The sequence below is a fragment of the Macaca thibetana genome, chromosome 10, assembly GCF_024542745.1.
Source record: "Macaca thibetana thibetana isolate TM-01 chromosome 10, ASM2454274v1, whole genome shotgun sequence".
In the NCBI taxonomy this organism is placed as follows: domain Eukaryota; kingdom Metazoa; phylum Chordata; class Mammalia; order Primates; family Cercopithecidae; genus Macaca; species Macaca thibetana.
The window spans coordinates 65,284,514-65,305,152 of NC_065587.1; the positions used below are offsets into that span (position 1 = coordinate 65,284,514).

At 45.6% G+C, this 20,639-nt stretch overlaps 1 protein-coding gene across 1 annotated transcript in view; it reads left to right on the forward strand.

Annotated features, from left to right (window-relative positions):
• The first annotated feature begins 6,521 nt into the window (after positions 1-6,521).
• Positions 6,522-20,639, forward strand: part of PIGU (phosphatidylinositol glycan anchor biosynthesis class U) — a 110,016-nt gene continuing 95,898 nt past the window's right edge. Inside the window, exons 1-2 of the mRNA XM_050807160.1 lie at positions 6,522-6,851; positions 16,758-16,822. Coding sequence (XP_050663117.1) covers positions 6,722-6,851; positions 16,758-16,822 — 195 coding nt within the window. The 5' untranslated portion in view covers positions 6,522-6,721. The remainder of the gene's footprint in view (positions 6,852-16,757; positions 16,823-20,639) is intronic.

The window sequence follows — 20,639 nt, forward strand, 5'->3', positions numbered from 1 at the left end:
ATTTTATGTTCCCACCTGCCATGTATAAAAGCTCTAATTTCTCCACTTCCTTGTCAACATTTGTCACTGTCAGTTTTTTTATTATTTTTGTTTTTTGAGACGGAGTCTCACTCTGTCGCCCAAGCTGGAGTGTAGTGGCGTGATCTCGGCTCACTGAAACCTCCGCCCCCTGGGTTCAAGCAATTCTCCTGCCTTAGCCTCCCTAGTAGCTGGGATTACAGGCGTGTGCTACCATGCCTAGCTAATTTTTGTATTTTTAGCAGAGACGAGGTTTCAACATGTTGGCCAGGCTGTTCTTTTTTTTTTTTTTTTTTTTGAGACGGAGTCTTGCTCTGTCACCCAGGCTGGGGTGCAGTGGTGTGACCTCGGCTCACTGCAAGCTCCGCCTCCTCCCGGGTTCATGCCATTCTCCTGCCTCGGCCTCCCGAGTAGCTGGGACTACAGGCACCCACCACGCCTGGCTAATTTTTTGTATTTTTAGTACAGATGGGGTTTCCCCATGTTAGCCAGGATGCTCTCGATCTCCTGACCTCGTGATCTGCCCACCTCGGCCTCCCAAAGTGCTGGGATTACAGGCATAAGCCACAGCACCTGGCCTACTGTCAGTCTTTTATCATAGCTATCCTACTGAGTTTGAAATGGTATCTCATTGTGGTTTTGATATGCATCTCCCTAATAACTAATAATGTCAAGCATCTTTTTACATGCTTATTGGCCATTTTGTGTATCTTCTTTGGTGATATGTCTATTCAAATCCTTTCCCCATCTGGGTATTTGTCTTTTATTACTGTCTTTTTATTACTGAGTTGTAAGAATTCTTTAAACATTCTGGATAAGTCCCTACTTAAATATACGATTTGTAGATAATTTTCTCCCATTCTGTGGGGTTTTTTTTTTTGAGAAGGTCTCACTCTGTTGCCCAGGCTGGAGTGAAGTGACATGATCTTGGCTCACTGAAACCTCTGCCTCCTAGGCTCAAGCAGTCCTCCCACCTCAGTCTCCCGAGTAGCTGGGACTACAGGTGCACGCCATCATGCCTGGCTCATTTTTGTATTTTTGTTTTTTTTTGTAGAGACGGAGATTCACCATGTTTCCCAGGCTGGTCTCCAAATCCTGAGCTCAAGCAATCCACCTGCCTTGGTCTCTCAAAGTGTTGGGATTACAGGTGTGAACCACTGTGCCTGGCCTTTTTTTTTTTTTTAATTTTTTTGTAGAGATGGGGTCTTATCATGTTGCTCAGGCTGGTCTTGAACTCCTGGGCTCAAGTAATCCTCCCATCTCAGCCTCCCAAAGTGCTGGGATTACAGGCCTGGGCCAGTTTTTGTTTTTTTTCTTTGAGATGGAGTCTCACTCTGTTGCCCAGGCTGCAGTACAGTGGCATGATCTCGGTTCACTGCAACCTCCACCCACTGGGTTCAAGTGATTCTCCCACCTCAGCCTCCCAAGTAGCTGGCATTACAGGTGCCTGCCACTGTGACTGGCTAACTTTTGTATTTTTAGTAGAGATGGGGGTTTCACCATCTTGGCCAGGCTGGTCTTGAACTCCTGACCTTGTGATCCACCAGCCTCGGCCTCCCAAAGTGCTGGGATTATAGGCGTGAGCCACTGCGCCCAGTCTTTAAAATTTTTTTTTTTTTTTTGAGACATAGTCCCGCTCTGGTGCCCAGGCTGGAGTGTAGTGGCACCATCTTGGCTCAGTGCAACATTCGCTCCTGGGTTCAAGTAATTCTCCTGTCTCAGCCTCCCAATAGCTGGGATTGCAGGTGCCCGCCACCATTCCTGGCTAACTTTTATATTTTTAGTAGAGATGGGGTTTCACCATGTTGGCCAGGCTGGTCTCGAACTCCTGACTTCAAGTGATCTGCCTGTTTTGGCCTCCCAAAGTGCTGGGATTACAGACGTGAGCCACCGCGCCCAGCAGTTTTCATTTCTTGATGGTGTCCTTTGGAGCACAGAAGTTTTTAATTTTGATAAAGTTAAATTTACTTATTTCTCCTTTTATTGCCTGTGCTTTTGGTGTTGTACCATTGCCTAATTAAAAGTCATAAAGGTTTACTCCTATGTTTTCTTCTATGAGTTTTATAATTCTAGCTTCTGTATTTGGGTCTTGTGTTTTTTTATTGAGAACCATTGGTTTTATTCATAGTTCATGTACACTCATTTTGAGAACTACTGATTTGGGTCACATCTGTCTACAATGGCTAATCACTGTTTTTCCCAAAGACAATCCTCACCCTAAGATAAATTTTTAAGTCATCTGTTAGAATGATGTAAATAACGTAACAGCTAAGTAACGTTTACTGAGCACTGGGTATGTGCTAAGCATTTTACATTGTACAACCTTGCTCAATCTTCACTATGAGGTTAGTGTTACAATTACTTCCACTTTTTATGATGTAATACACTCCACTGTAAGATGATGCAATATATCTATCTCCTCCTTTTATGTAAAAGGAGATACCAAAACCTACATATTTAAGAAGGAAGGCTGTGCAGACTAAATAAGCCCATGTGTGTTAAGCATATGGTACACTGCTTGGCACAGAGCAGGGGCTCAAAGGATGAGTGCCCCTCTAATTTCTTCATGATCCCCTCCCCCAAAGGAGACTCTGCCCCTTCCACTGGTCCAGAAAGCTATCAGCCCCAGGGCTGATTTTTGCATTCTTTTAGAATCCCATTCCCCTTTTTTTCTTTTTCTTTTTTTTTTTTTTTTGAGACAGTCTTGCTCTGTTGCCCCGGCTGGAGTGCAGTGGTGTGATCTCGGCTCACTGCAACCTCTGATCCTCGGGTTCAAGTGATTCTCCTGTCTCAGCCTCCCAAGTAGCTGGGATTACAGGTGCCTGCCACCTCACCCAGCTAAATTTTTTGTATTTTTAGTAGAGATGGGGTTTCACCATGTTGGCCAGGCTGGTCTCGAACTCCTCACCTCAGGTGATCTGCCTGCCTCGGCCTCCCAAAGTGCTGGCCATTTTTTTTCTTTTTCTTTTTCTTTTTTTTTTTTGAGACAAGGTCTTGCTCTGTCATCCCGGCCGGAAGGCAGCAGTGTGATCTTGGCTCACTGCAGCTTCAACCTCCCAGGCTCAAGTGATTCTCCCACCTTAGCCTTCCCAGTAGCTGAGACTACAGGCGTGCACTACCATGCCTGGGTAATTCTTATGTTTTTTGTAGAGACAGGTTTCACCCAGGCTGATCTCAAACTCCTGGACTCAAGCGATCCTCCGGCCATGGCCTCCCAAAGTGCTGGGATTATAGGCGTGAGCCACTGCGCCTGGCCGATTCCCCCTTTTCTTTCTCTCATTATGGTTTGTGATTTTTTTTTTTTTTGAGACAGAGTCTCGCTGTCACCCAGGCTGGAGTTATGGTTTGTGATTTTACTTACGTTATTATTTAACTATTTTATCTCTTCAACTGCTTTCCAAGTTACATAAGGGCAAAGGCAGATGGTGCCATTTTGTCTCTGCAATATTCCCCAACACCCAATAGAGGGCTTGTGGGAACACAGAGATGTTTGAAAAATGTATACCTGTTCACATCATTTCTGGTTTAAAATTCTCCAGTGGCATATGGATTGCACTTTGAATAAAGCCCAAATTCTCTTTTTTTTTTTTTTTTTTTTTGAGACGGAGTCTCACGCTGTGTCACCCAGGCTGGAGTGCAGTGGCGCGATCTCGGCTCACTGCAAGCTCCGCCTCCCAGGTTCACGCCATTCTCCTGCCTCAGCCTCCGAGTAGCTGGGACTACAGGCGCCCGCCACCACGCCCGGCTAGTTTTTTGTATTTTTAGTAGAGACGGGGTTTCACCATGTTAGCCAGGATGGTCTCGATCTCCTGACCTCGTGATCCACCCGCCTCGGCCTCCCAAAGTGCTGGGATTACAGGCTTGAGCCACCACGCCCGGCCAAAGCCCAAATTCTCAACCATGGCCAATAGGTCCCTATCTGATTGCCCCTCGTCTTTCCATCCACAGCTTCTTCTATTCTCTCCACTTGAGTCATACTTGTTTTCTTTCTGATCCTCACACATACCTTGCCCTCTCTCCACTCAGTCCGTTCCTTCTGCTTGGAAGCTCTGATCAATTTCTCATCCTTTAGGTCTCAGCTCAAATCATCTCTTTGTAGAGTCTTCCCTGATCACTTTGTCTAGTGTTACCACCCTTATTATTACACCAGTAGTTATTCTCAATCATACACTGTTCCCCTCCCTCTCTCACTCCCTCCCTTCCTCCTTTCCTTCTTTCCTTCGACAGAGTCTGGCTCTGTCACCCAGGCTGGAGTACAATGGCACTATCTTGGCTCACTATAGCCTCCGCCTCCCAGGTTCAATTGATTCTCTTGCCTCAGCCTCCTGAGTAGCTGGGACTATAGGCACAGGCCACCATGCCTGGCTAATTTTTGTAATTTTAGTAGAGACGGGGTTTCACCATGTTGGGCAGGCTGGTTTCGAACTCCTGACCTCAAGTCATCCGGCCACCTCAGCCTTCCAAAGTGCTGGGATTACAGGCATGAGCCACCACGCCCAGCCTGTTTCATTTTCTTCATAAATATGAAATTTCCTTGCACTTTTAATATTATTGCTAATATTTAAGCACTTACTATACATTAATTAATGAAGTGTGCTGCTTAATGCTTATTAATGGGCTCTCCAAACCCCAAACCCCTGATTTCTAGTGTTTGCTGATTCCTGTGGTGTAAACACTTGCATCAGGAGGGATTTTCAATCTATCAACCGGAGGAAACTGAACACCACCATTTGGGAAGAGAAAGATATAGTATTTGCCGTACTGATACAGTGGTGGTAAATAATGTCAAAAGCACATATAAAACAAAAGTGTGGTAAAAAAATTAGAAAGTGAAGTGTTGAATATGTATTCCCTTGTTTTCAATGTAAGTTATTTAACTGTAGGTTTATATATGTTAATTTTCAAAAATGGTTGTGTTTAAAAGTGACTGGCAAAATTTCTAAGCCTTCTGGCCGGGCACAATAACACAAGCCTGTAATCCCAGCACTTTGGGAGGCCTAGGCAGGCAGATCGCCTGAAGTCGGGAGTTCGAGACCAGCCTGACCAACATGGAGAAAAACCCTATCTCTATTAAAATTACAAAAAATTAGCCAGGGGTGGTGGCGCTTGCCTGTAATCTCAGCTACTTGGGAGGTTGACGCAGGAGAATAGCTTGAACCTGGGAAGCGGAGGTTGCAGTGAGCCGAGATCGTGCCATTGCACTCCAACCTGGGCAACAAGAGTGAAACTCCGTTTCCAAAAAAAAAAAAAAAAAGATTCTAGGCCTTCCTCAACCGTACCTAGTGAGCCTACAATCAGCACCTTTTTCAGCACAGAAGGGTTAAGCGACTTGTTGAAGGTTGCAGAGCTAATAAATCAGTCTACTACCCCCAAACGTATCCGTAGAACCTAACATAGTGCCTGGAAAATAGTTGGCATTTAACAAACAACTGCCAGGAAAAAAAAAATACACATTTAACACTCTTTAAAAACATAAAAAGTTACCAGCCTGGGCAACACGGCAAAACCCCGTCTCTACTAAGTAAAGTACAAAAACTCAGCCGAGCATGGTGGTGCGTAACTGTGGTCCCAGCTACTCTGGAGCCTGGGAGGTCCAGGATGCAGTGAGCCGAGATTGAGCCACTGCACCCCAGCCTGGGCGACTGAGACCCTGTCTCAAAAGCAAAAAACCACCAAACATAAAAGATAAACATTTTGGGCCGGGCGCGGTGGCTCACGCCTGTAATCCCAGCATATTGGGAGGCCAAGACGGACAGATCATCTGAGGTCAGGAGTTCCAGACCAGCCTGGCCAACATGGTGAAACCCCACCTCTAGTAAAAATACAAAATAATAATAATAATAATAATAATAGGAAGAAGAAGAAGTGGGGTTGGTGGTACATGCCTGTAGTCCCAGCTACTTGGGAGGCTGAGGAGGGAGGATCTCCTGAGCCCGAGAGGTCATGGCTGCAGTGAGCTGTGATCGTGGCACTCCAGCCTGACTGTCAGAGTGAGACCCTGTCTCTTAAAAAATAAAAAATAAAAAAAGAGAGAGAGAGGCCGGCGCGGTGGCTCACGCCTGTAATCCCAGCATTTTGGGAGGCCGAGGAGGGCGGATCCCCTGAGGTCAGGAGTTCGAGATCAGCCTGGCCAACATGATGAAACCCCATATCTACTAAAAAAAAAAAAAAAAAAAAAAAAAAAACTAACCGCGCGTGGTGGTGGGCGCCTGTAATCCCAGCTATTTAGGAGGTGGAGGTTGCAGTGAGCCGAGATCACGCCACTGCACTCCAGCCTGGACAACAGAGCGAGACTCAGTCTCAAAAAAAATAAAAATAAAAATAAAAATTTTGGCATTGAAAACATACACGCAAGAGTGAAATTAACATCTGTTTAAAAGTATCTCACAATCCCGGGAAGTCGACTACTTCCGCTTCTACTTTCAGCAGCGTTTCAGCCCCGCTACAGCGATGCCGTTTCACAACGCACCTGCGATCCGAGAAGATTTCGCCCCACCCTCTGCACGCAGCTTGAGGCACCCGCTTTCCGTCGCTCCGGCCCGCCTCGCCGTAAGGCTTTCTGGGAGTTGTAGTCTCCACGTCTGGCCGCTCCGGTGGCAGCGGCGGCGCGCCGTCGCGCGCGGAACTACAGAGAGTGGCGCGCAGGTCGCGAGGCTCTTCCACCTCGCCTTCCCTCATCGCCCGCGCGCCCGCCCCAGTTATCATGGCGGCTCCCTTGGCCCTGGTGCTGGTGGTGGCTGTGACAGTGCGGGCGGCCTTGTTCCGCTCCAGTCTGGCCGAGTTCATTTCCGAGCGGGTGGAGGTGGTGTCCCCGCTGAGCTCTTGGAAGAGAGGTGAGGTCACTGGCTCGAGCAGACGGTCAGGCCCCGCCTGCCCTCCCGCGGCCTCTGTGAATGGGAGGCGGGGGCAGTGACCGCCAGCGCGCGGTTCCTAGAGAACTGACCCTCTCGTGGGGTACTCGGGGAGGGCGGGGCCTGAGGGCGGGGCTGGTGAGGGGAGCGGGCGTGGAGATGGTGTCGTGAGGTTTGGGCCCTGGGGGCCGGACCACCTAGTGGTGGGGATCTGAGGGGGCGTGTCCCATTCAGTGCCCTGAGCCGACGGAGTGTGGTCTGTGGAAGGGTTGGAATAAGAGGAGGAGGTGCTTGTGCAGCGCGGTTTGCAGAGGAGTTTGGGATTTGGGGCGGGATCGCGAGGGGGTGCTCCCTGGGGTGAGAGGTGATGTGTGAGGGGGTCCGGGATGAGGGGACCAATTTTGCTTAAGCGAGGAGAGTGTGCATGTGCTTTAGACGTCTCTTCTCAGTCTGGGACTTGCAGGGCAGTTTTTGTTACTGTTCCTTACTAAGTTCCTCATCAAACATTGTTTTATACTAACGCCTACAGCGAGAAACAGAAGTTGGGCTGAAATAACTGAACAGCCTAGTGAGGGAGACAAATCGTTATAATAATTTATGAAAAGTGTACTTTCTGTGTCCACCCAGTTCCTTCCTTAGTATTTTGACCCTGAATAAACTATCCCCTCTCTTTCCAGTTTTCCTAAGAATGTGGGATTTGAGCTGACTCTTGAAGGATGTAGGGTTTTGGAAGGGAGATTAGAGAAAAGGGTAGTTCCAGGTAGCAGAAAGTAAATGGGATGAAGAAACGTTCAAAGATGTGAAATGTCCAAAGTAGGGGAGTAATGGGGTGGAAGCTAGGTTTAGGCCAGAGTTTGATGAATTAAACAAAAAATAAATAAAATTTTATTTTAAACTGAAGTACAATATACATACAATACATATTAAGTGTAGAGTTCAATGAATTTTTACAAACTGTATTCACTCATGTAGCCAGCACCTACTTCAAGCAACAGTAGCAGCACCCCAGAAGTCCCCTTTGTGTCCTTTAAATGCTAAAGTTTTTTTTCGTTTTTGGTTTTGCTTTTTGTTTAGAGACAGGGTCTTGCTATGTCGCCCAGGCTGGTCTGGAACTCCTGGACTCAGGCAGTCTCACTTGGCCTCCCGGAGTGCTGAGATTTCAGGCGTGAGCAATGGCAGCTGGCCAAGGCTAAAGTTTTGATGTTATCCTATAGAAATGTTGGCATGGGGAATGGCATAATGAATGGGTGTTTTATGAATAGAGTTGAGGTTTCTAAAAAATGGTAACATTTTATATACCTTTTCTCATTTAGTCCTCACTTTTATTTCTATGTGATAGATGGTGTTATTTTCCCCCTTTTGCAGATGAGGGAACTGAAATTTAGAGAAGTTAATTTGCCCAGGTTTCCTACTTGGGGAATGGGAATAAAGATAGTAGTAATTCATGTCTGAGATTGTAAGACTTTGCATTTGTTACCTCTGCATATTATTTTTTTGTTGAACTAAATCGAAGCCATTTGGTTCCTGTTTTCTTCTGGGTAACTGAAGACCTGAGGCAGTATTAGGCCCTTCTTCCTCTACTCCCTATTAGGAGCATTTCTCATCTCATAATTACTTGTTTATATCCGGTTTTTCCACATTTTCTCTCTCTCTCTCTTTTTATTTTTTTTTGAGACGGTGTTTCGCCCTTGTTGCCCTGGCTGGAGTGCAATGGCACGATCTCGGCTCACCATAACCTCTGCCTCCTGGGTTCAAGCGATTCTTCTGCCTCAGCCTCTTGGGCAGCTGGGATTACAGGCATGCACCACCATGCCCGGCTGATTTTGTATTTTTAGTAGAGATGGGGTTTCTCCGTGTTGGTCAGGCTGGTCTCGAACTCCCGACTTCAGGCGATCCGCCTACCTCTGCTTCCCAAAGTGCTGGGATTATAGGTATGAGCTACCGCGCCCAGCCTCTCTCTCTCTCTCTCTTTTTTGTTTTTTTTAAGAGACAGGGTCTCACTCTGACAGGCTGGAGTGCAGTGATCACGGCTCACTGCAGCCATGACCTCTTGGGCTCAGGAGATCCTCCCTCCTTAGCCTCCCAAGTAGCTGGTAGCTGGGACTACAGGCATGTACCACCAACCCCACTTATTACTGTTATTTTGTATTTTTTGAAGAGATGGGGTTTCACCTTGTTGCCTAGGCTGGTCTCAAACTCCTGGGCTTAAGTGATTCGCCCACCTTGGCCTCCCAAAGTGCTGGGATTATAGGCATAAGCTACCACACCTGGCCTTTTCCACTACCTTATGAGCTCCTTGAAGGACTCTGTTTTATTCATTCCTGAATTCTTTTATGTCTGGCATAGAGTAGGTGTGTAGTTACTGTTGAATAAATGGGGAAGAGAAGAAAGCATAGGATCTGGTTACTTACAGGAGGTTACTTACAGGATAGACAGGTGAAGGATTCCAAGATGAGACAATGTTGTTTGTTGATTAAGAGCACAGCGTCTGGAATGTCAGAAAAGGTTTGACTGTCTCTAGCTCTGCAAATTATAAGCTATATGAATTCTTTTTTTTTTTTTTTTTTTTTTTTGAGACAGAATTTTGCTCTTGTTGCTGAGGCTAGAGTGCAATGGCACGATCTTGGCTCACTGCACCCTCCGCCTCCCAGGTTCAAGCGATTATCTTGTCTCAGCCTCCTGGGTAGCTGGGATTACAGGTGCTCACCACCATGCCCAGCTAATTTTTGTATTTTTAGTAGAGATGGGTTTCACCTTGTTGGCCAATCTGATCTTAAACTCCTGACCTCAGGTGAGCCGCCCGCCTTGGCCTCCCAAAGTGCTGGGATTACAGGTGTGAGCCACTATGCCCGGCTTTTTTTGTTGTTTTTTTGAGATGGAGTCTTGGTCTCTTGCCCAGGCTGGAGTGTAGTGTGATCCCCGCTCACTGCAACCTCCGCATCCCAGGTTCAAGTGATTCTTCTGCCTCAGCCTCCCAAGTAGCTGGGACTACAGGCACGTGCCACCATGCCTGGCTAATTTTTGTGTTTTTAGTAGACACGGGGTTTCACCATATTGGCCAGGCTGGTCTCAATCTCCTGACCTCGTGATCCGCCCACCTTGGCCTCCCAAAGTGCTGGGATTACAGGCGTGAGCCACTGTGCCCGGCCAAGTTGTATGAATTCTAACATCAGTATTTCCATCTGTAAAATAGGAAATTATGTATCCCGTTCAATGAGATAATCCATGTTGAAGCTCAACACGATAATGAAAGCCAAAAAGGTGAATTCTAAGGTTTTGAGTTGAGATAATAGGAAAAATAGTGCTGACATGGGCTGAAATAGATGAATCAGAAAGGACATAGTAGTGTTTCATGTGTGTATAATGTGATAGTACAATACTCACAGTTTTAGGTCTGGAGCCTGAGGCCAGTGTCAGGGCTAGAGAGAGAGAGAGAGAGAGAGATTTGTTAACCACTCATTATCTGGATCTGACTAAATCAGCATGATTATTTGTACCTTTTGGGAGGGAAGGTACAACATCTGTAAGCATTACTTTTCTTCAAAGTGTACCTTAAATGGGATATATATATATATATATATATATATATTTTTTTTTTTTTTTTTTTTTTTTTTTGAGACGGAGTCTCGCTCTGTCGCCCAGGCTGGAGTGCAGTGGCCGGATCTCAGCTCACTGCAAGCTCTGCCTCCCGGGTTTTTACGCCATTCTCCTGCCTCAGCCTCCCGAGTAGCCGGGACTACAGGCGCCCGCCACCTCGCCCGGCTAGTTTTTTGTATTTTTTTAGTAGAGACGGGGTTTCACCGTGTTAGCCAGGATGGTCTCGAACTCCTGACCTCATGATCCGCCCGTCTCGGCCTCCCAAAGTGCTGGGATTACAGGCTTGAGCCACCGCGCCCGGCCTTTTTTTTTTTTTTTTTTTTTTTTTGAGATGGGGTCTTGCCCTGTTGCCCAGGCTGGGGTGCAGTGGCATGATCTCGGCTCATGTTTTTTAAAGCAGCTGATTATATAAAGCCTAAAAGACAGGCATTTAAAAATAGTAAAGTAGGACCCCTTCTGGGGTCACTGCAACCTCCACCTCCCAGGTTCAAGCGATTCTCCTACCTCAACCTCCTGAGTAGCTGGGATTATAGGCGCCCACCACCACACCCGGCTAATTTTTTGTATTTTTAGTAGAGATGGGGTTTCACCACGTTGACCAGGCTGGTCTTGAACACTTGACCTCAGGTGATCCACCCGCCTGGGTCTCCCAAAGTGCTGGGATTACAGGCTTGAGCCACCACGCCCGGCCAACTTTTTAATATTGTAGTAAATAGTAGGGTTTTAAAAAATGTTTTTACCAGCCTGGGCAATACAGCAAGAGCCTGTTTCTACAACAAAACTTAAAAATTAGCTGGGTGTGGTGGCATGCACCAATAGTCCCAGTTACTCGGGAGGCTGGGGTGGGAGGATCACTTGAGCCTGGAAGGTTGAGGCTGCAATGAGCTATGATCACACCATTATACTCCAGCCCAGGCAACAGAGTGAGTCTCAAAAAAGAAAGACAAAAAATGTTTTACATGGTTTATGTAACCTGACCCTTTGCCCAGATCAGTTATCAATTAAGTAATGTGATGCCATACTTAATCATCAATTAGCAGAACCACACTCCAGGCATTTGCTAGAGAATACACTAACAAATCCACTGATATACAGTATCTAGCAAAAGCATATCTGAGATGAATTACGTTTTAGGCAATTGCCTAAAAGTTGTGCAGTCTGTCCTCTAGCTATGTACTCATAAATTTCCATCTGGATTAAACCAGACAAGTGGAGTGATATGCCTGGACAGCCTCATACTGGTCCCCCATAGAGTTGCTTTTTTACTGCTCTGTGGTAGGATGCCATTGGCTACGGGTGAGAAATGCCTTGTGATGTGACCTGATGAGTCGTCTCCTTGGGTCTCCAGTAAAGCTGTTAGTGAAGGATTTAATAGCTGTTACACAGCAACCTCTTTATGCAGCTCTTTGAGGAGGTTTCCTTTTGGTTCCAGTATAAGGACCAGTTACAATGGTCTTGAGCAATATACTTTGTTTTATTTTATGGCCACCATGAATTATAAAATTGATTAGGTTTCCTTCTTTAGGGTAGTCCTATAAAGTTTAAAGTTGTAATTGCAGCCCACTCCTTACGAATATGTAGTGGTCTTTTTCCTTTTCTTTTCTCTCTGTTTTTGTTTATTTGATACAGGGTTTCCCTCTGTCACCCAGACTGGAGTGCGGTAGCATGATCATGACTCGCTGCAGCTTTGACCTCCTGGGCTCAGTTGATCTTCCCACTTCAGCCTCTGAAGTAGCTGGGACCACAGGCACACATCACCATGCCCCAGCTAATTTTTGTTTTTTTGTAGAGACAAGGTCTCCTTATGTTGCCCAGGCTGATCTCGAACTCTTTGAACCCCTGCCTACCTATTTTTTAATAGGTAACTCAGTCACATGATTCAAAAATAGAAAGTAGCTGGGTGCAGTGGCGCATGCCTGTGGTCCCACCACTTTTGGAGGCCAAGGTGGGAAGACTGCTTGAGTCCAGGTGTTCAAGACCGGCCTGAGCAACATGGCAAGACACTGTCTCTACCAAAAAAAAATTTAGCTGGGTGTGGTGGCGTGGGCCTGTGTTCTCAGCTACTTGGGAGGCTGAGGTGGGATGATCGCTTGTACCCAGGAGGTTGAGGCTGCAGTAAACCATGTTTGTACCCCTGTACTCCAGTCTGGATGACAGAGTGAAACCCTGTCTCCAAAACAAAAACAAAAACAAAAACTATTTCTTTTGAATAATTATAAAATAATACATCCTCATTGCTAAATATTTAGAAAAGGAAGATGAAAAAAAATCAAGCATCTTCTGTAATCTTGTCACCTAGAAATGCCATTGTGAACATTTAAATATTTATTTTTCTAGGCATTTCTCATTGATTAAATGTTCATTCTCTGTCTTTCAGATAATTAAATGAATGCTTATAAAAGTTTAAGATAAAACTCTACAAACCTATTAAAAACTATGCAATTTTGAGAAGCTGAGGCAGGCAGATCACTTGAGGTCAGGAGTTCGAGACTAGCCTGGTCAACATAGTAAAACACTGACTCCACTAAAAATATAAAAATTAACTGGTCTGGTGGCAGGCACCTGTAATCCTAGCTACTCAGTGGTTGAGTCAGGAGAATTGCTTGAACCCAGGAGGCAGAGGTTGCAGTGAGCCAAGATCACGCCACTGCACTCCAGCCTTGGTGACAGACTGAGACTCTCTCTCAAAAAAAAAAAAAAAAAAAGCAAAGGGCTGGGCATGGTGGCTCACACCTGTAATTCCAGCACCACTGTAATTCCAGCACTTTGGGAGGCTGAGGCAGGAAGATTGCTTGAGCCCAGGAGTTTGAGACCAGCCCAAGTAACATGGCGAAACCCTGTCTCTACAAAAAATACAAAAATTAGCCAGGCATGGTGATGCACACCTGAAGTCCCAACTACTCGAGAGGCTGCGATGGGAGGATCTATTGAGCCTGAGAGGTCAAGGCTGCAGTGAGCCCTGATCATGCCACTGTACTTCAACCTGGGCAATAGAGCCAGATCCTGTCTTGGAAAAACAGTTGGCGGGGGGCAAAGGACATGAACAGACACTTCTCAAAAGAAGACATACAAGTGGCCAACAAGCATATGAAAAAATGCTCAACATAATTAGTCATTAGAGAAATGCAAATCTAAAGCACAATGAGATACTATCTCTTTTTTTTTTTTGAGACGGAGTCTCGCTCTGTCGCCCAGGCTGGAGTGCAGTGGCCGGATCTCAGCTCACTGCAAGCTCCGCCTCCCAGGTTCATGCCATTCTCCTGCCTCAGCCTCCCGAGTAGCTGGGACTACAGGCGCCCGCCACCTCGCCCGGCTAGCTTTTTTTGTATTTTTTAGTAGAGACGGGGTTTCACCGTGTTAGCCAGGATGGTCTCGATCTCCTGACCTCGTGATCCACCCGTCTCGGCCTCCCAAAGTGCTGGGATTACAGGCTTGAGACACCGCGCCCGGCCGAGATACTATCTCATACCAGTCAGAATGACCATTATTAAAAAGTCAAAAAATAATAGATGCTGGCAAGACTGTGGAGAAAAGGAAACACTTATACACTGGTGGTGGGAATGTAAAGTAATTCAGCCACTGTGGAAAGCAGTTTGAAGGTTTCTCAAAGATCCTAAAACAGAACTGCCATTCGACCCAGCAATGCCATTACTAGGTATATACCTAAAGGAATAGAAATCATTCTACCCTAAAGATGCATGCATGTGTATGTTCATCACAGCAGTATTCACAATAGCAAAGACATAGAATTAACCTGAATGCCCATCAATGGTGGACTAGATAAAGAAAATGTGGTACATATACACCATGGAACACTATGCAGCATAAACAAAGAAAGGAATGAGATCATGTCCTTTGAACCAACATGGATAGAGCTGGAGACATTATCCTAAGGAAATTAATGCAAGAACAGAAAACCAAATACAGCATATTCTCACTTATAAGTGGAAGCTGAACACTGAGTACACGTGGACACAAAGACAGTAACAGTAGATACCTGGGCCTACTTGAGGGTGGAGGGTGGGAGGAGGGTGAAGTTGGAAAAGCTACCTATCAGGTACTGTGCTTATTACCTGGACAATGAGATTATCTGCACTCCAAACCTCTATGACATGCAATTTACCCGTGTAACAAACATGGACATGTACCCCCTCAACCCCCAAAAAATTTGAAAAGGAAAATAAATAAAAACCAAGAGAAATTGCTAAAATAGTCATTTGTAAAAAAATCACCAAAAAAACCTCTTATATTTTACATGCTGTGTTTTGACCTACTTTTCATTTAAGCATATTTTATGGACTGCTTTTCTTCAGTAAATATAGATCTCTAATATACTTTTTAATTTTAACTCTTAATTTTGAAATAATTTTAGATTTTCAAAAAAGTTGCAAGAATTGTAGATAGAGTTCCTGTTTACCTTTCATTCAGCTTCTAACGTTAACATTCTACATCACCATAGTGCAATGACCTAAACCAGAAAATTAACATTGATACGATGCTATTAACTAATTACAGGCCTTATTAGAATTTTATCACTTTGCCCCACTAATGTCCATTTCTAGTCCAATATCCAACCTGTGATTCCACTTTGCACTTAGTTGTTTTGTCGCCTTAGTCTCTTCTAATCTGGGATACTTCCTCAGACTTAACATTTAAAAAATTTTTAATTTAATTCTTGTTGGTACCTAGTAGGTATATATAGGCTTAATATTTTTAAGAGTACTTGCCAGTTATTTTATGTCTCCATTTGGGTCTGCCTGATGTTTTCTCACAATTAGACTGAGGTTATGCTTTTTTTTTTTTTTTTTTTTTTTTTTTGAGAAGGAGTGTCACTCCGTTGCCCAGGCTGGAGTGCAGTGGCACAATCTCGGCTCACTGCAACTTCCGCCTCCCAGGTTCAAGTGATTCTCCTGCCACAGCCTCCCAAGTAGCTGGGATTACAAGTGCGTGCCACCATGCCTGGCTAATTTTTGTATTTTTTTTTTTTTTTTTGAGACGGAGTCTCGCTCTGTCGCCCAGGCTGGAGTGCAGTGGCCGGATCTCAGCTCACTGCAAGCTCCGCCTCCCGGGTTTACGCCATTCTCCTGCCTCAGCCTCCCGAGTAGCTGGGACTACAGGCGCCCGCCACCTCGCCCGGCTAGTTTTTTTGTATTTTTAGTAGAGACGGGGTTTCACCATGTTAGCCAGGATGGTCTCGATCTCCTGACCTTGTGATCCGCCCGTCTCGGCCTCCCAAAGTGCTGGGATTACAGGCTTGTGCCACCGCGCCCGGCCAATTTTTGTATTTTTAATGGAGACAGGATTTTGCCATGTTGGCCAGGCTGGTCTTGAACTGCTGACCTCACGTGATCCGCCTGCCTCAGTCTCCCAAAGTGCTGGGATTACAGGTGTGAGCCACCACCCATGTAAAATTATTTTTCCCCTTGCAAATATTCTATTTCTCATATTTTTGCCCACGAATTTTAGCATCCATTGATGATACTTGCCTTTTGTGATTATTACTATGCATGGAGTATGCCAAGTGGTGATTTTCTGTTTCATTGTTCTTTCTACATTTGATCCTTAGAATTCTCTGTAGAGAAAAGCTCTCCTTTCTCTTCCACTTATTTATTTATTATTTATAACATAGTATAATTTTAAGTATAAAGTATTCCATTATATAGAGATACATATTATATCATAATTCATTTAAATAAATCTTCATTAATGGGCATTCAGATTATTTCTAATTGTTCAGTACTCTGAGCACTGTAAGGAACATACCTTTTTGGGCACTTGTCAAGTTATTTCCCTAGGATAAACTGCCCTAAGAAGTACCATATCTGGGTCAGAAGGCACACACTTAAAAAGCACCTATTGCCCTACTGAAAAGTTAATACAAATGTCACTCAAATGAGCAGCATATGAGAGTGACTGCCCATTTCCTCACACTATGGCAACATTTCTCACCAGCTTCTAATTTGTTATCTTATTGTGCTTTGGAATGGGGAAGATTATGCATAAATGAGACATTTTTGAGAGTGGGTGAGAGTTACAAAGAACTAGAAGGAAGCAGATAGTTTAACATAAAACTGTCTTATAATGAGTGCTGCCCACAATGCAAAAGGATGCTGTCCATGAAAGAGAGTTTCCCATCATCAGAAATGTTCAAGACTTAAAGCCACTTGCTGGAGATGAGGTAAAGGGGGTTAGATAAACTCAGTGAGGCCCGTTTTGGTTCTGGGGGTATCTAACAATTTGGTCTATAGCTGCCTGCTTAGTCTGAGTGAACTTGTATGTCTTATTTTTCAGTGGTTGAAGGCCTTTCACTGTTGGACTTGGGAGTATCTCCATATTCTGGAGCAGTATTTCATGAAGTAAGTGTTCTTATTTTCTTTTCTGGGTACCGAGAGTAGTTTACAGTCACAGATACCAAAGCCTAACCTCTGTTTTGTACAAACATTTAAAAAGATGTATTCTTGACAATCGTATTTAGAAACAGCCTGTTTTTAGATGTTCTCTGCATAAGAAACAGGTTTTGCAATTGGAATGGAAATGATCCAGATTAAGATTGTAACTGCAAGGCCGGGCGCGGTGGCTCAAGCCTGTAATCCCAGCACTTTGGGAGGCCGAGGCGGGTGGATCACGAGGTCAGGAGATCGAGACCATCCTGGCGAACACAGTGAAACCCCGTCTCTACTAAAAAAATACAAAAAACTAGCCGGGTGAGTTGGCGGGCGCCTGTAATCCCAGTTACTCGGGAGGCTGAGGCAGGAGAATGGCGTAAACCCGGGAGGCGGAGCTTGCAGTGAGCTGAGATCCGGCCACTGCACTCCAGCCTGGGCAACAGCGCGAGACTCCGTCTCAAAAAAAAAAAAAAAAAAAAAAAAAAAGATTGTAACTGCAGATGAGGCTTCTGTAGAAGTTACCATTTGTAATGGCAAATAAGTTGCAAACAGTCCTTAGTCCACAAATAGGTTGTATGCTAATTAGCATGTAATTTGTTGTTTGGAATATGGTTTCCCATGAAAACTATGGCAGTAATGTTGTTTTCTTTTTTTTTTTTTTTTTTTTTTTTGAGACGGAGTCTCACTTTGTCTCCCAGGCTGGAGTGCAGTGGTGCGATCTCGGCTCGCTGCAAGCTCTGCCTCCTGGGTTCATGCCATTCTCCCACCTCAGCCTCCCAAGTAGCTGAGACTACAGGCACCCACCACCATGCCCAGCTAATTTTTTTTTGTATTTTTAGTAGAGATGGGGTTTCACCGTGTTAGCCAGGATGGTCTCGATCTGCTGACCTCGTGATCCGCCCTCCTTGGCCTCCCAAAGTGCTGGGATTACAAGCGTGAGCCACCGTGCCTGGCAGTAATGTTGTTTTCTTAGAAAGCTCACAAAAGCTTACTTAACCCATAAAATTACCTTTTTTTTTTTTTTTTTTTTGACAGGGTCTTACTCTGTCACCCAGGCTAGAGTGCAGTGACAATCACGGTTCACTGCAGTCTCGACCTCCTGGGCTCAAGCGATCCTCCTACTTGAGCCTCCTGAGTAGCAGGGACCACAAGTGTGCACCACCATGCTAATTTTAAATAAAATTAGCTCTTAAGAATAGTAGGGCGGGCGCGGTGGCTCAAGCCTGTAATCCCAGCACTTTGGGAGGCCGAGATGGGCGGATCACGAGGTCAGGAGATTGAGACCATCCTGGCTAACACGGTGAAACCCCGTCTCTACTAAAAAATACAAAAAATTAGCCGGGAGAGGTGGCGGGCGCCTGTGGTCCCAGCTACTCGGGAGGCTGAGGCGGGAGAATGGCGTGAACCCAGGAGGCGGAGCTTGCAGTGAGCTGAGATCCGGCCACTGCACTCCAGCCTGGGCGACAGAGCGAGACTCTCTCAAAAAAAAAAAAAAAAAAAAAAAGAATAGTAAAAACAGGCCAGATGCAGTGGCTTACACCTGTAATCCCAGCACTTTGGGAGGCCGAAACAGGCAGATCACGAGGTCAGGAGTTCAAGACCAGCCTGGCCAATGTAAAACCCGGTTCTACTAAACATACAAAAACCAGCTGGGCGTGGTGGCAGGTGCCTGTAATCCCAGCTATTTGGGAGGCTGAGGCAGAATTGTTTGAAGCTGGGAGGCAGAGTTTGCAGTGAGCCAAGACTGCACCATTGCACTCCGGCCTGGGCCACAGGGTGAGACTCCATCTCAAAAAAAAAAAAAAGAAAAAGGAATAGTAAAAACACTCTTAATTAGGTCCAGATTATCTCTTGTTTACAGCAACAGCTTCCTGACAGGTCTTTCTGCATTCAGTCTTGCTCATTTACTCTATTCTGTAGTCAGAGCCATCTTTCTAAAATGTGAATCTGTTTTTGTCACTCTTGCTTGGCACCTTTGAATGTTCACTATTGACCTCAGGATAAAAGGGCGTAGAGGCATACCCTTGCCATTCTTTTTTTTTTTTTTTTTTTTTTTTTTTTGAGATCGAGTCTCGCTCTGTCGCTCAGGCTGGAGGGCAGTGGCGCGATCTCCGCTCACTGCAAGCTCTGCCTCCCGGGTTCACCCCATTCTCCTGCCTCAGCCTCCCGAGTAGCTGGGACCACAGGTGCCCGCGACCATGCCCGGCTAATTTTTTTTGTAGTTTTAGTAGAGACGGGGTTTCACCGTGTTAGCCAGGATGGTCTCAATCTCCTGACGTTGTGATCCACCTGTGTTGGCCTCCCAAGGTGCTGGGATTACAGGTGTGAGCCACCGCGCCTGGCTGCCCTTTCCATTCTTATTGGCCATATCATTTTAAAGAAGTTTTCTAATTTGACAGTGTACCTTCTAATTGTTTTTTAAAGACAGGGTCTTGCTCTGTCACCCAGGCTGGAATGTAGTGGCATGATCACGGCTCACTACAGCCTCAACCTCCTGGACTTAAGCAATCCTCTCACCTCAGCCTCCTGAGTAGCTGGGACTACAGATGTGCACCACCACAGCTGGCTAATTTTTAAAAATTTCTTTGTAGAGATGAGGTCTTGCTATGTTGCCCAGGCTGGTCTTGAACTCCTGCACTCAAGTCATCCTCCTGTCTTGGCCTCCGAAAGTGTTGGGATTACAGGCATGAGCCACTGTGCTTGGTCTTAATTTTTTTTTTCTTTGAGACAGAGTCTCGTTCTGTCACCCAGGCTGGAGTGCAATGGCGCAATCTCGGCTCACTGCAACCTCCACCTCCCAGGTTCAAGCGACTCCTCTGCCTCAGCCTCCCGAGCAGCTGGGACCACAGGCACGCACCACCATGCCCAGCTAATTTTTGTATTTTTAGTAGAGACGGGGTTTCACCATATTGGCCAGGCTGGTCTCGAACTCCTGACCTTGTGATCTGCCTGCCTTGACCTCCCAAAGTGCTGGGATTACAGGCGTGAGCCACCGCGCCCAGCTGGCCTTAATTTTTATAGTTATCTCTCTCATATGTACTTTGAGAACAGTTTTTTTTGTTTGTTTGTTTTTTGTTTCTTGGCTCTTCTATCTAATCTTTCAAAAGCATTCAACTTGGTCCTCATAGAAATAGCAACTGTCTTTTGCATTTCAGTTTTTATCTCTCTGTTAATATCTAATCAAACTGCAATAACACGAACTGGCAGAAACAGGTTAGGAACAATTTAAGAGACTTTTTAAAAAAAAAATTTTTTTTTTTTTTTGAGACAGAGTTTTACCCTTTTGCCTAGGTGGAGTGAAGTGGCTCCATCTCGGCTCATTGCAACCTCTGCAACCCCCCACCCCCCTACCCCACCCTGGATTCAAGTGATTCTCCTACCTCAGCATCCCAAGTAGCTGGAGTTATAGGCGTGTGCCACCATGCCCAGCTAATTTTTGTATTTTTAGTAGAGACAGGGTTTTGCCACCTTGGCCAGGTTGCTCTTGAACTCTTGACCTCAGGTGATCCACCTGCCTCGACCTCCCAAAGTGCTAGGATTACAGGCTTGAGCCACTGTGCCCGGCCAAGAGACTCTTAATAAGCACACAGGGCCAGGCGGCCGGGAGGCCGAGGTGGGCGGATCATAAGGTCGGGAGTTCAAGACCAGCCTGGCCAATATGGTAAAACCCCGTTTCTACTAAAAATACAAAAAATTAGCCAGGCGTGGTGGCGGGCGCCTGTAGTCCCAGCTATTCAGGAAGCTGAGGCAGGAGAATGGTGTGAACCTGGGAGGTGGAGCTTACAGT